Raw genomic sequence first — 13,848 nt, forward strand, 5'->3', positions numbered from 1 at the left:
AACATTTACATAAACTCCGCCCCCGGAACACGATTTATAGATTATCATGACAGAATATGCTAATCAGTGACTAGAAGATCGTTAACTCCACATCAGCTGCACACATTCATCAACTAAGCGTTCAGAAGTGTCCTGTTGCTTCTACATGTCGTCACTTCTAGAGTCTCTCCATCTTTCTGACTCCGGCAAAAATGTTCAGTGTGTGTGTGTGAGGTAATCGGAGCTGCTAACACACAAGCTCTTCAAGCTCATTTGCATTTAAAGGGAAACACAAAAACGGCGCATTTTTGCTCGCCCTCAAAAGACAATTTTAACATGCTATATAAAAATATCTGAGGTATTTTGAGCTAAAACTTCACACACACACTCTGGGGACATCAGAGACTTATTATACATCTTGTGTCAACGGTGTCGATGAGATTACAGGGATAGTTCACCCAAAAATTAAAATTAGCCCATGATTTACTCGCCCTCGATCCATCCTAGCTGTATATGACATGGCCGTCTGCCTGGAGATAGTTATTTCAGTCGATAAAGTTTTAAATATGAATATTTTTGCACACTTATGATGGACGGATGCACTTTTATGACGGATATGATGCACTTTTATGATGGACGGATGCACTTTTATGATGGATAGATGCACTTTTATGATGAATAGATGCACTTTTATGATGGATGGATGCACTTTTATGATGAATAGATGCACTTTTATGATGGATAGATGCACTTTTATGATGAATAGATGCACTTTTATGATGAATAGATGCACTTTTATGATGGACAGATGCACTTTTATGACGGATATGATGCACTTTTATGATGGACGGATGCACTTTTATGATGGATAGATGCACTTTTATGATGAATAGATGCACTTTTATGATGGACAGATGCACTTTTATGATGAATAGATGCACTTTTATGATGAATAGATGCACTTTTATGATGGATGGATGCACTTTTATGATGAATAGATGCACTTTTATGATGGATAGATGCACTTTTATGATGAATAGATGCACTTTTATGATGGATAGATGCACTTTTATGACGGATAGATGCACTTTTATGACGGATAGATGCACTTTTATGACGGATAAATGCACTTTTATGATGGATAAATGCACTTTTATGATGAATAGATGCACTTTTATGATGAATAGTTGCACTTTTATGATGGACAGATGCACTTTTATGACGGATATGATGCACTTTTATGATGGACGGATGCACTTTTATGATGGATAGATGCACTTTTATGATGAATAGATGCACTTTTATGATGGATAAATGCACTTTTATGATGAATAGATGCACTTTTATGATGGATAAATGCACTTTTATGATGAATAGATGCACTTTTATGATGAATAGTTGCACTTATGATGGATATATGCACTTTTATGATGGATGGATGCACTTTTATGATGAATAGATGCACTTTTATGATGGATAGATGCACTTTTATGATGAATAGATGCAATTTTATGATGAATAGATGCACTTTTATGATGGATAGATGCACTTTTATGATGAATAGATGCACTTTTATGATGGATAGATGCACTTTTATGATGGATAGATGCACTTTTATGATGGATAGATGCACTTTTATGATGAATAGATGCACTTTTATGATGAATAGATGCACTTTTATGATGCATAGATGCACTTTTATGATGGATAGATGCACTTTTATGATGAATAGATGCACGTTTATGATGGATAGATGCACTTTTATGATGAATAGATGCACTTTTATGATGAATAGATGCACTTTTATGATGGATAGATGCACTTTTATGATGGACAGATGCACTTTTATGATGAATAGATGCACTTTTATGATGAATAGATGCACTTTTATGATGGACAGATGCACTTTTATGATGAATAGATGCACTTTTATGATGAATAGATGCACTTTTATGATGAATAGATGCACTTTTATGATGGATAGATGCACTTTTATGATGGACAGATGCACTTTTATGATGAATAGATGCACTTTTATGATGAATAGATGCACTTTTATGATGGACAGATGCACTTTTATGATGAATAGATGCACTTTTATGATGAATAGATGCACTTTTATGATGAATAGATGCACTTTTATGATGAATAGATGCACTTTTATGATGAATAAATGCACTTTTATGATGGATAAATGCACTTTTATGATGAATAGATGCACTTTTATGATGGATAGATGCACTTTTATGATGGATAGATGCACTTTTATGATGGATAGATGCACTTTTATGACGGATAAATGCACTTTTATGATGGATAAATGCACTTTTATGATGGATAGATGCACTTTTATGATGGATAGATGCACTTATGATGGATAGACTCACTTTTATGATGGATAGATGCACTTTTATGATGGATAGATGCACTTATGATGGATAGATGCACTTTTATGATGAATAGATGCACTTTTATGATGATAGATGCACTTTTATGATGAATAGATGCACTTTTATGATGGATAGATGCACTTTTATGATGGATACATGCACTTTTATGATGAATTGATGCACTTTTATGATGGATGGATGCACTTTTATGATGATAGATGCACTTTTATGATGGATAGATGCACTTTTATGATGGATAGATGTACTTTTATGATGATAGATGCACTTTTATGATGAATAGATGCACTTTTATGACGGATAAATGCACTTTTATGATGGATAAATGCACTTTTATGATGGATAGATGCACTTTTATGATGAATAGATGCACTTTTATGATGGATAGATGCACTTTTATGATGAATAGATGCACTTTTATGACGGATAAATGCACTTTTATGATGGATAGATGCACTTTTATGATGGATAGATGCACTTTTATGATGGATAGATGCACTTTTATGCTGAATAGATGCACTTTTATGACAGATAAATGCACTTTTATGATGGATAAATGCACTTTTATGATGAATAGATGCACTTTTATGATGGATAGATGCACTTATGATGGATAGATGCACTTTTATGGACTTCAAAACAGAATCATCCATTGACTTCCATTATAAAGCTTGGAAGAGCCAGGACATTTTTTAATATATTTCTGATTGTGTTTGTCTGAGAGAAGAATGTCATATACACCTAGGATGAGTTCAGGGTGAGTAAATCATGGGCTAATTTAAACTTTTTGGGTGAACTATCCCTTTAACTGGAGAGTTCTGCTGTAGTCTGCAAATGATTCACTCTTACTGGACGACTCGTTTGCATCGGTTTTCTTTCCATATGCGGAGGCAAAGCTGATGCTCATGAAACTGATCTGAGAACTGAGAGTGAACGCAGACTCACAGGAAGATGGCGGCGCACAGGAATAGGAAGAGTGGGTTTTCCACCAGGTACGTGTGAGCCGAGACCAGCCAGGACAGATTGGGATTCTGCGCCGCCAGCTCCTGGACCCACCGCTTCCCGGCCTGGAACATGGTCTTCAGACCCCGGAACGGGCCGCAGCCGGCCGACGGCTCCATCCTGGGACAGAAGGAGTGTGTCAGACTACATAGAGCGCAACAGACAATCAAAGAGCCTCATCAAGTGTGCAATGCATTTGAGGACAGATCCGGCCCTGTCTGCGTCCCTTGTGTTGTGTAATGATTCAGAAGATGTTTTAGCGTGTGCTTTTCAATATACTGAAAAATAAGCAGTGAAGTTCTCCATTCAGAGGCGATATTTGCCCCGTAAATTGATTTCTAGGGGTATTTTGATCTTTATAAGGGCAGCTTTTCTAACCTTTATAAATGTAAGGGGACGCATCCAATGTACATTCACGCTGCAGTTACATTTGCATAAATAACTATTAATGTAGATTAACGTATACTGAAATACTGGGAAAAAATTAATTATACTTTAAATATGAAACTGAAACCGCCTGTAGGTTTCTTAATTCCCGAATGATTCAGTTGTTTGAACAAATCGAATGAATGAATGACTCGGTCATGAAGGAATTTACCGCCAGCTATTGGCAGTTTTAGTTTCTTATTTAGAGTATCATGTCATCAAAAAAAGTAATTAATATTTCCATATTAATAAAAAAAAACATTAAAGGTATAGTTTACCCAAAAGTGAAATTTCTTTAGTTTATGTGTAATAAATTCTATGTTGTATGGTTGGAATGACAATAAAGCACTTATATATTTAATAAACATTTGTATACGAGTAGATTATTATTACTCGATCATTTTTATCTGCTGTTCATGGAATTGTAGTTGTTTCCCTCACTTGTCTTTTTGTCAGATTTTCTGATATGTTTTTTTGCTTCAAATCAAAGTTTGTAGTGTTGTGATTCTCCTCGTAGCTGATTGGTTCGTTCATGGCTTATAACTCTTTAACGAAGACTTCTTAAAATCCCCATAATGAAAAATGCATGGAAAAGCTGGAAGCAGCGGAGCTGAGCGGTGTGTGGATGCGCTCTATACGGACAGAAACTACTTCTCATGGGGTCGAAAGGTCAGTGCAACATTTTCAGGAGCGTCTGGATCCAGAATGTCAGTGTTTTCTGCCAACATCCGCATAAAAATTCCCAGCAGCGCATTTCATAGGATCTCTCTCTCTCACACACACACACACACACACACACACACACACTCACTCTCTCTCTCTCACACACTCACTCTCTCTCTCTCTCACACACTCACACTCTCTCTCTCTCTCACACACACACACACACACACACACACACACACACTCTTACACACACATACACAGACACTTTCACAAACACATACACTCACTCTCACACACATACTGTCTCTCTCTCTCTCTCTCTCTCTCTCTCTCTCTCTCTCTCACTCACTCACACACACTCACATCCACATGGTGTAGGTCACACACACGGAGGCGCCCAGGAACGACGGGAAGCACAGGAGTGTGATGAAGATGGTGGTCATCTGAGAGGCTCGCCACGGCTTCCCCGACGCCTGACAGTTCATCATCAGACTGACCTGAGACACACACACCACAATCACAGACGAGTCAGAATCATTCCAGTGAATCGGTTCGCAAATGATTCCTCCGAATCATTCTAGGGAATCGGTTCACAAATGATTCAGCCAGATCATTCAAGTGAATCTGTTTGCAAATGATTCATCCGAATCTTTCTAGTGAATATGTTCGCAAATGATTCATCCGAATCATTCTGGTGAATCGGTTCACAAATGATTAATCTGAGTCATTGTTAAAAAAAAAAAATTCCTGCAGGTTATTTGTCTAAACAAACACAATAAATGCTGTTATGATTGTGAGCAGACAAACAAACCTTCTTCATGTAGAAGAAAAACAGCAGTTTAATAATCTGAACCACAGGCAGGAGAGGAGAGAACAACACGCCCAACCTACACACACACACACAAATATACACACACACACAGGTGCCGTTATATCACATCACTGACCAACAGTCAAGTTACAGTCGGGTGATGATGGATGTTTACCAGGCCAGAGTTTGTCCATAGATGAGCTCCAGAACGTTCCTCGCGATATCAAACACGGGTTTCCTTTTCCTCTTCAGAGCTTTCTGAGAAAACAACCTGACAGAGAGAAACAAACAACAAAAATGATTTCAGTCCAATTACAGTTTTTAATTATTAGGAACTATCCTGAGCTCATACTGTATGTCATCAGATGCTCACCTCCACAGAAACTCTCCAAAGAAAGTGTCCAGCAACATGAAGATGAAGTCCATCAGGAGGAAGCGGTACAGTTCCTGACCGACGAAACTCTCCCAGCACTGCAACATCAAAACCAGCATCAAAACCAACATAAAAAAACACCATCAAAACCGACATAAAAAAAACACATCAAAACCACCATAAAAAACAACATCAAAACCACATCAAAACTGACTCTATTTTAGAAACGGTTTCTATTTTTCTGCGACGTCGCGCTGGAACAACAAACACAAAGTGTGGCAATGATAATCTCAGGTTCTGTTTATGTGCTTTATTTAATGTTAAAAGCGTGTAATGTGATTCTGAATATCCTTTAGTGCTCCAGATTTGCAGCTGTAAAAGCAACAATGGATAATTCACCTCAGATCTTGAAATTACACAAATGGAAACAAGAACGTTCAAACGTAAAGTGTATTATTTGACAAAGATTGTTTTAGTAACTCAGCCTATGTATTTATAATAATGTTTAAATGGTGTAATATTTGTGAATTTGATTATGAAGCTACTTATACATTTTCTTGTGAGTGACGTCAGGATTGCTCTCTGGTGCCGCGAGACTCCGCCCACACGCTGTTCTGATTGGCTGTGGGTTTTGATTGATTTTGATTGATCGCGTCTAGTGTGGACAGAACAATTATTTGTCGCTGGAATCTTATCGCATCGCGTCTGGTTAGGGTGTTATCGTTTTCAGGCACCAAAAACGCCATTGTCATGTAAACGAACGGTCAAAACACATAAAAAGTTTTAGGTTTTTAGTTAAAACCTCACCTGTAAGCCCAGCTTCTTGGGGTCTGATGCCACACGACCCAACCAATGATGGCACAGCACTCCCAACACACTCACTTTCAACAACAGGTTCCTGCAACACATGATGAAATATAAGAATTCAACAACACATGAAGTTAATCAGTGCAACTGATGCATGAAATCCCTTTAAAATCTCCATGTAGAAACTGTTTTTTATGATAACATGTAACAGACACACAGTAAGATTTGAGATTGTTAGTTTCCCTTTTTATAGAGTCAAAAGCTTTTATGTCATCACACTGAAAAAATTTATTTGACTCCTCAATGCAAGTTTTTTTAATACATAATTTCAAAATTAATACAGGAGAGTGAGGAAAGAGGAAAATGAAAGGCAGAAGGAAGGGAGGAGGGAGAAAGGAAGGAAGAAAGAAAGAAATAAAATAAAATGTCAGCTACTTCCTTCATGACCATATGTCGTTTAGGAAAATCATTTAATTTAATTTGAATTTATACAAAATGTAAAAAAACTATTTTTTTTAATGAAAACAATACTCGGTTACTAACGTAACCTCGGTTCTCTCTAGAGAGGGAACGAGTATTGCGTAAGTTTAGCTTACGCTACGGGAAAGATTCATCTTCTCGAGATACTGAAGCCAAAAAATTATCCTTAATTTTGTATAACTTGTCAACGCAGTGCAGCAGCTAGCAGACCTAGAGCAGGCCATCTCGCGTGCTCATTGGCTGCCCTGCGGGCAACTGCTGCAGCCTACCAGTGCGCCCGGCGTGACGTCACGCCCAATGAAGGGCGCCCGCGCCTTTATAGCGTCACAGCCCGCCAGATAGGCGTGGCTTAGCGTATAAAATAGGGGCTGTAGGCTGAATTCTCTGGTTTTTCGACGACTGAAGCGAAGTCGCTCGTGGCGTGAGCACGGCCGGTTACGCAATACTCGTTCCCTCTCTAGAGAGAACCGAGGTTACGTTAGTAACCCAGTATCGTTCTCTTACGAGAGGTTCTCTCGTATTGCGTAAGTTTAGCTTACGCTACGGGAACACTTTGTCAACGGCGTGCGCGCCAAGCATCCACATGAGACCCCGAGCTTTCAGGGGAACCCCATAAGTGGAAAAAATAAGGTGGCCAGCCACGCGGGCCATCACTTGTACATAAGCACACATAGGGAATACAGAGCAGCGCGCCGGTCTGTATAGTCATATGGCACATACCCTACTTAGTGCAGCTCAACCAGGAGAGCTGAGTCATGAACGTGATCTGAGCAGGAGATCTGGGCAGAATACACCTCTTTTCAGACTGACAACAGTTTAGCCTGCAAGGCAGGAACTTCTAGGTTATAAAACCTGACAAAGGTAGACGGGGAGCTCCAGCCCGCCGCTACACATATGTCATGGATAGAAATTCCACTGGACCATGCCCACGACGAGGCCACACCTCTCGTGGAATGAGCCCTGATGCCCAGAGGGCATTGCAGGCCTTTTGACGCGTAAGCTGCCGCTATAGCGTCCACTATCCATCTGGACAGGCTCTGTTTCGAGGAGGCAAGCCCCTTGGCGCGCCCACCAAACGAAACGAAAAGCTGTTCCGAACGCCTGAAGGAGGCGGAGCGCGTAATGTAAAATCTCAGCGCCCTGACAGGGCAGAGGAGATTCACATCACTTTCGCTGTCAGATGCTGGCAGAGCTGACAGCGAAATAACTTGCGCTCTGAATGGAGTGCCCATCACTTTAGGGACATAACCATGTCTAGGTCTGAGGATGACTTTAGAGTAATTTGGTCCGAACTCAAGACACGACGCGCTGACAGACAGCGCGTGCAGATCCCCTACACGTTTTACTGACGACAGTGCAGTCAGAAAAACGGCTTTTAGTGATAGATATTTCAACTCCACCGAGTCTAGTGGTTCAAATGGAAAAGCTTTCAGGGCCTCGAGGACCAGTGAAAGATCCCACATGGGAACCGACGGGGGGCGCGGCGGATTCATCCTTCTAGCTCCTCTAAGGAAGCAGATGACCAACTCATGTCTTCCCAGTGACTGGCCGTGCGTCGATTCCGCGAATGCTGCTACGGCCGCCACGTAAACTTTGAGCGTGGATGGGGATCTTCCCTTATCCAACAGCTCTTGTAGGAAAGTGAGCAGATGCGCCACCCCGCATGTCCGCGGGTCCAGACCTCTGTCGGTGCACCATCCAGAGAACACCGACCATTTAGACGCGTAGAGCCTTCTCGTGGAAGGGGCTCTAGACTGCGTGATCGTGTTCATCACTCCTTCTGGCAGGGCAACGAGTACCCGTTGATCAACCATGCATGCAGAGACCAGCGCTCTGGATGGGGATGCCAGATCGTGCCGCGAGCTTGAGAGAGGAGATCTGCCCTCACCGGAATCGGCCACGGAGCTGTATGTGACAGCCGTGCCAGTTCCGGGAACCAAGTCTGATTCTCCCAACGCGGGGCTATGAGGAGCACCGAGTGGCGCGTTTCCCTGATCCTCTTGATCACCTGTGGCAACAGAGAGACCGGAGGGAAAGCATATAGCGGGAGGCTGGGCCAAACCTGGGCCAGCGCGTCCTCGTCCTTCGAAAAGAACATCGGGCATTGAGCGTTGTCTTTTGACGCAAACAGGTCGACTTCCGCTCTGCCGAATAGGCGCCACAGTTTCTGGACCGTTTGGGGGTGCAGGGACCATTCCCCTGGGGGAACATTGTCCCTGGACAGTCTGTCTGGGCCGTCGTTCAAATGGCCAGGCACATGCGCCGCCCTCAGCGAACGCAGGTTCGTCTGTGACCAAATAAGGAGGCGTTCCGTCAGATTGCAGAGATTTCTGGATCTGACACCGCCCTGACGGTTTACATAGGATACCACAGATGTGTTGTCCGAGCGGACGAGAACATGCTGGTCCTGTATAAACGGGAGGAAGCACTTCAGCGCGTTCTCGACCGCTATCATTTCCAGACAGTTTATGTGAAAACCCTTCTCCTGGTCTGACCACTGGCCAAAGGCCGGTCTGCCCTCGAACAGCGCGCCCCAACCCGAGTTGGACGCGTCTGTCGAGATGACCTTCCGATAAGAGATGGTTCCCATCATTACTCCATGCTGGTACCAATCGGCCACTAACCAGGGCTGCAGAGCTGTTATGCAGGTCTGAGTCACTCTGATTTTCTGGCCGCCAGACACCCAGGCTCGGCGAGGCGCGCGAGCGTTCAACCAGCGTTGGAGCGGGCGCATGCGCAGTAGGCCCAGCTGGAGCACCGCTGCAGCTGATGCCATACAGCCCAACATCCTTTGAAATGTTTTCAAAGGGAGAAAGCTGCCCTTCTGGAAAGATGCGGCTAGGTGGCGAACACGGCGCGCGCGCTGTGTCGATAAACGAGCCGTCATGGTCACCGAGTCCAGTTCTATTCCTAAAAATGAAATTGACTGGCTGGGCAGTAATGAGCTCTTGGTCCAGTTGACCGTGAGACCCAAGCTTTCCAGATGACTGAGAAGCACTGTTCTGTGAGATAGTAGTTCTGTCTCTGACTGTGCCAATATCAGCCAATCGTCCAGATAGTTCATTATGCGCAGCCCCTGACTTCTCAGGGGGGCGAGCGCCGCGTCCATGCACTTTGTAAATGTACGGCGTGCTAGGGACAGGCCGAACGGCAGGACGGTGTATTGATATGCCTGACCGTCGAAGGCGAATCTCAAAAATTGCCTGTGACGGGGTACTATCTGAATCTGAAAATAGGCATCCTTCAGATCTAGAGAAATAAACCAGTCCCTCGGGCGAACGTGCGCGAGGATTTTTCTGGTCGTAAGCATTTTGAACGGTCTTTTTACAAGCACTTTGTTCAAATATCTCAGATCTAGGATAGGTCTGAAGGCTCCGTCCTTCTTGGGTACGAGAAAATATCGGCTGTAAAAGCCTGACTCGCTCAGAGAAGGCGGTACCTTTTCTATAGCCCCTTTGCACAGCAGCTTTGCTATTTCTGCGTGAAGTAGGTGTGCTACTTCCGCATTCACTATCGTCGCGGTCCGGGCTTGAAAGCGCGGAGGGCGGCGAACGAATTGAAGTGCATAGCCCTGCTTTATTGTGCTCAACACCCATTCTGAAATGCATTTCCCACGCAGCTATGTGAGCCGCCAGGGGGCGAATGGCCTCCGGGTTCAGACCGCCGCCATTTGCGGGCTTGTGAAACTGAACCGGAGCCGAGAGCGCGGCGCGCGCGCTCTCGGTTCTGGGCAATGGCCGCTCGCTGACAGCCGAGACCGTCTGACTTATGTGAGATGTCCCGATCATAAGGGATGGGGAACATACTTTTGCCACACTTTGACGCGCGAGCAGCGCTCTGGGCGGGAGAGCTCTCTGTAAGCGTGAGCGCGCGCACGCGGGCACGAGACTTACAACTGTATCTGACGCCCCGATCCTAGTAGATGGGGAGCGTTTTATTAACGCCCTGTGTTTCGTGATAACACTTAAACGCACAGGCGGGACCCGGGGGAAGGTTTGTGTTAGCAAGCGTGAGCGCTCTCTGGCGGGCACGAGACTTACGTTCATAAGCTTCTTTGATCGTGTAACAGAGCGGGCAGATAGTGGGCACAGACCTGTGGACACATTTCTTACATTCAACACTCGAGCGGCTTTTCTGCGCTTTATGAGAGTGTGCTCAGTGAGTGACATGGGATTTTGAGTGCTTATGTGTAGGGGTGAACACTGGGGCGTGGGCACATTCACTACACTTAAAACACTGACGGCGTGAGCCGGACCAGACATTATACTCTTTTTGAGATTTCTCTGGGTCGCCGTGAAAATGGCGTTTGTGTGCAGGCGAGAGGGTGAATAAACCGGCTCGTTGGCTGCTAGTTGAACCACTGCAGTAGCCTGTTCGAAGGGGACTGACAGGGAAATGAACTTTGACGGCGGTCCGGCCGCAGCGGGACACGCGCGTCTTTTCTCTCCCGCTGTTAGGAGGGCTTCGCGTGCTCAGACTTCAGCGTGAGCCTTTGCCGAGGCCCTCTGGCGGCCGCCCTGACGTCGCTGCGAAGGCTGATGCTGAGGCTGTGCTGGACGCTGGGTGCTGGTTCGCACAGGAGGCTGGCTTTGTCTCTCGCGAGAGCGGCCTGTGGCGGAACTCGAGCGTCGCGGCAGGAAGAGGTTCATGGCCTGCGTGGTCTTTTGCACCATAGAGAAGCGGTCAACAATCCCGTTCACCGCTGGGCCGAAGAGACCAGTGGGGGAAAGCGGCACGTTCAGAAAGGTGGCTCGCTCAGTTTCCCTCATATCCGCGAGCGTTAACCAGAGGTGCCTCTCCGTCACGGTTAGCGCGGCCATGGCTCGTCCGATGGCCTGGGCTGCAGCTTTGGTGGCGCGGAGAGAAAGATCCGTCGCGCTTCTCAAATCCGTAACCGCAGCTGGGTCCCGGCCCTTCTCATCCCATTCACGGAGGAGGTCGGCTTGCAGGATCTGAAGCACAGCCATCGAGTGTAGAGCAGACGCGGCCTGGCCGGAGGCGGCATAAGCGCGGCCGACCAAGGCGGAAGTGGCTCTGCAGGCTTTAGACGGGAGGGCTGACCGTGACCGCCATCTCGCGGAGGGCGGGCAAAGGTGCGCTGCGACCGCCTCTTCCACAGGGGGAATCGCTGTGTACCCTTTCTCGGCGGCGCCGTCCACTCGGGAGAGCGACGCGGAGGCCTGTGACTGAAGTCTAGCAGAAAAAGGCGAATTCCACGACTTCGTCAGCTCCGCATGAAGTTCCGGCAGGAATGGAGCGGGCCTAGTTTCTGAAACTGCGCGGCGGCGACTTTGAAGGAAGCAGCCGTCGAGCCTGTTCGGCGCGGGTTCCTTCGGCAGCGACCACTCGAGCCCGAGACGGTCGACAGCTTGCGTCAGCAGGCGCATAAGTTCCGCGTCAGCTCCAGCGCGGGTACGGGCGGATTCCTGGATTGACGAGGAGGCGGAGTGAAGCGACCATTCCTCGCTGTCTGATGCCAGGATAGAGCAGCAGTCTTTTGTGGCGTGTCCCACGGACTCATCCTCCGAAGTGACGGCAGTGAGGCTCGCAACCGGCAGCTGCGCGTCAGTGAGGAGAGGTGGGGAAGGCGAGAGCGAGGCTCGAGGGAGGTTCTCCGGCGAGCGCGTCGCTGTGGCCACAGGTTCCGGCTGTCTCAGGGAACGGCGCTTCTTTCTGCGCGGTCCCACAGGAGGCGGAGTGACTGCTCACAGAGCTCGCAGCCCCCGGACGCGAGGGCGAGCTCTGCGTGTTCCAGGCCCAGGCAGAGAGCGCAGATCAGGTGGCGGTCTCCAGAAAACGCTCAGAAAATGAACAGAAAACGCTCAGAAAACGTATAGAGAACAGAAAACACTCAGAAAACGTTTAGAAAACACAGAAAACACTCAGAAAATGCACAGAAAACGTTCAGAAAACGCTCAGAAAACGCACAGAAAATGTTCAGAAAATGCACAGAAAACCTTCAGAAAACGCTCAGAAAACTTTCAGAAAATGCACAGAAAACGCTCAGAAAACAGAAAACGCACAAAAAACGTTCAGAAAATGTTCAGAAAATGCACAGAAAACGCTCAGAAAACACTCAGAAAACCTTCAGAAAACGCTCAGAAAACATTCAGAAAACGCTCAGAAAATGCACAGAAAACGTATAGAAAACGTTTAGAAAACACAGAAAACGTTCAGAAAACGCACAGAAAACACTCAGAAAACGTTCAGAAAACAGAAAACGCACAGAAAACGCTCAGAAAACACAGAAAACGCTCAGAAAACGCACAGAAAATGCACAGAAAACCTTCAGAAAACGCTCAGAAAACGTTCAGAAAACGCTCAGAAAATGTATAGAAAACAGAAAACACTCAGAAAACGTTTAGAAAACACAGAAAACGCTCAGAAAATGCACAGAAAACCTTCAGAAAACGCTCAGAAAACGCACAGAAAACGTTCAGAAAATGCACAGAAAACCTTCAGAAAACGTTCAGAAAATGCACAGAAAATGTTCAGAAAATTCACAGAAAACCTTCAGAAAACGCTCAGAAAACGTTCAGAAAATGTACAGAAAACGCTCAGAAAACAGAAAACGCACAACAAACGTTCAGAAAACGTTCAGAAAACGCACAGAAAACACTCAGAAAACGTTCAGAAAACACAGAAAACGCACAGAAAACGTTCAGAAAATGCACAGAAAACGTTCAGAAAATGCACAGAAAACGTTCAGAAAATGCACAGAAAACGTTCAGAAAACACAGAAAACGCACAGAAAACGTTCAGAAAACACAGAAAACGCACAGAAAACATTCAGAAAACACTCAGAAAACGTTCAGAAAACACAGAAAACGCACAGAAAACATTCAGAAAACAGAAAACGCACAGAAAACACTAATGGTCACTTGATCTGAAGCTTC

General features: G+C 45.2%; 1 protein-coding gene across 7 annotated transcripts in view; it reads right to left on the reverse strand.

The window, feature by feature from the left end:
• Positions 1-13,848, reverse strand: part of LOC143751380 (transmembrane channel-like protein 6) — a 39,985-nt gene that overhangs the window by 3,666 nt on the left and 22,471 nt on the right. For all 7 annotated transcript variants that reach the window (XR_013207207.1, XR_013207206.1, XM_077243953.1 and 4 more), the window contains 6 exons: positions 6,473-6,563; positions 5,666-5,763; positions 5,468-5,563; positions 5,293-5,368; positions 4,845-4,978; positions 3,333-3,509 (listed from right to left, as the gene is read on the reverse strand). Coding sequence is in view for 5 of the 7 variants with exons in the window: in XM_077243953.1 (XP_077100068.1) it covers positions 3,333-3,509; positions 4,845-4,978; positions 5,293-5,368; positions 5,468-5,563; positions 5,666-5,763; positions 6,473-6,563 (672 nt within the window). In the remaining 2 variants the exon portion in view is untranslated. The remainder of the gene's footprint in view (positions 1-3,332; positions 3,510-4,844; positions 4,979-5,292; positions 5,369-5,467; positions 5,564-5,665; positions 5,764-6,472; positions 6,564-13,848) is intronic.

This window comes from Siphateles boraxobius, unplaced genomic scaffold (genome assembly GCF_051911475.1).
Source record: "Siphateles boraxobius isolate OS27281-9 unplaced genomic scaffold, OSU_SipBor_1 254, whole genome shotgun sequence".
Lineage (NCBI taxonomy): Eukaryota > Metazoa > Chordata > Actinopteri > Cypriniformes > Leuciscidae > Siphateles > Siphateles boraxobius.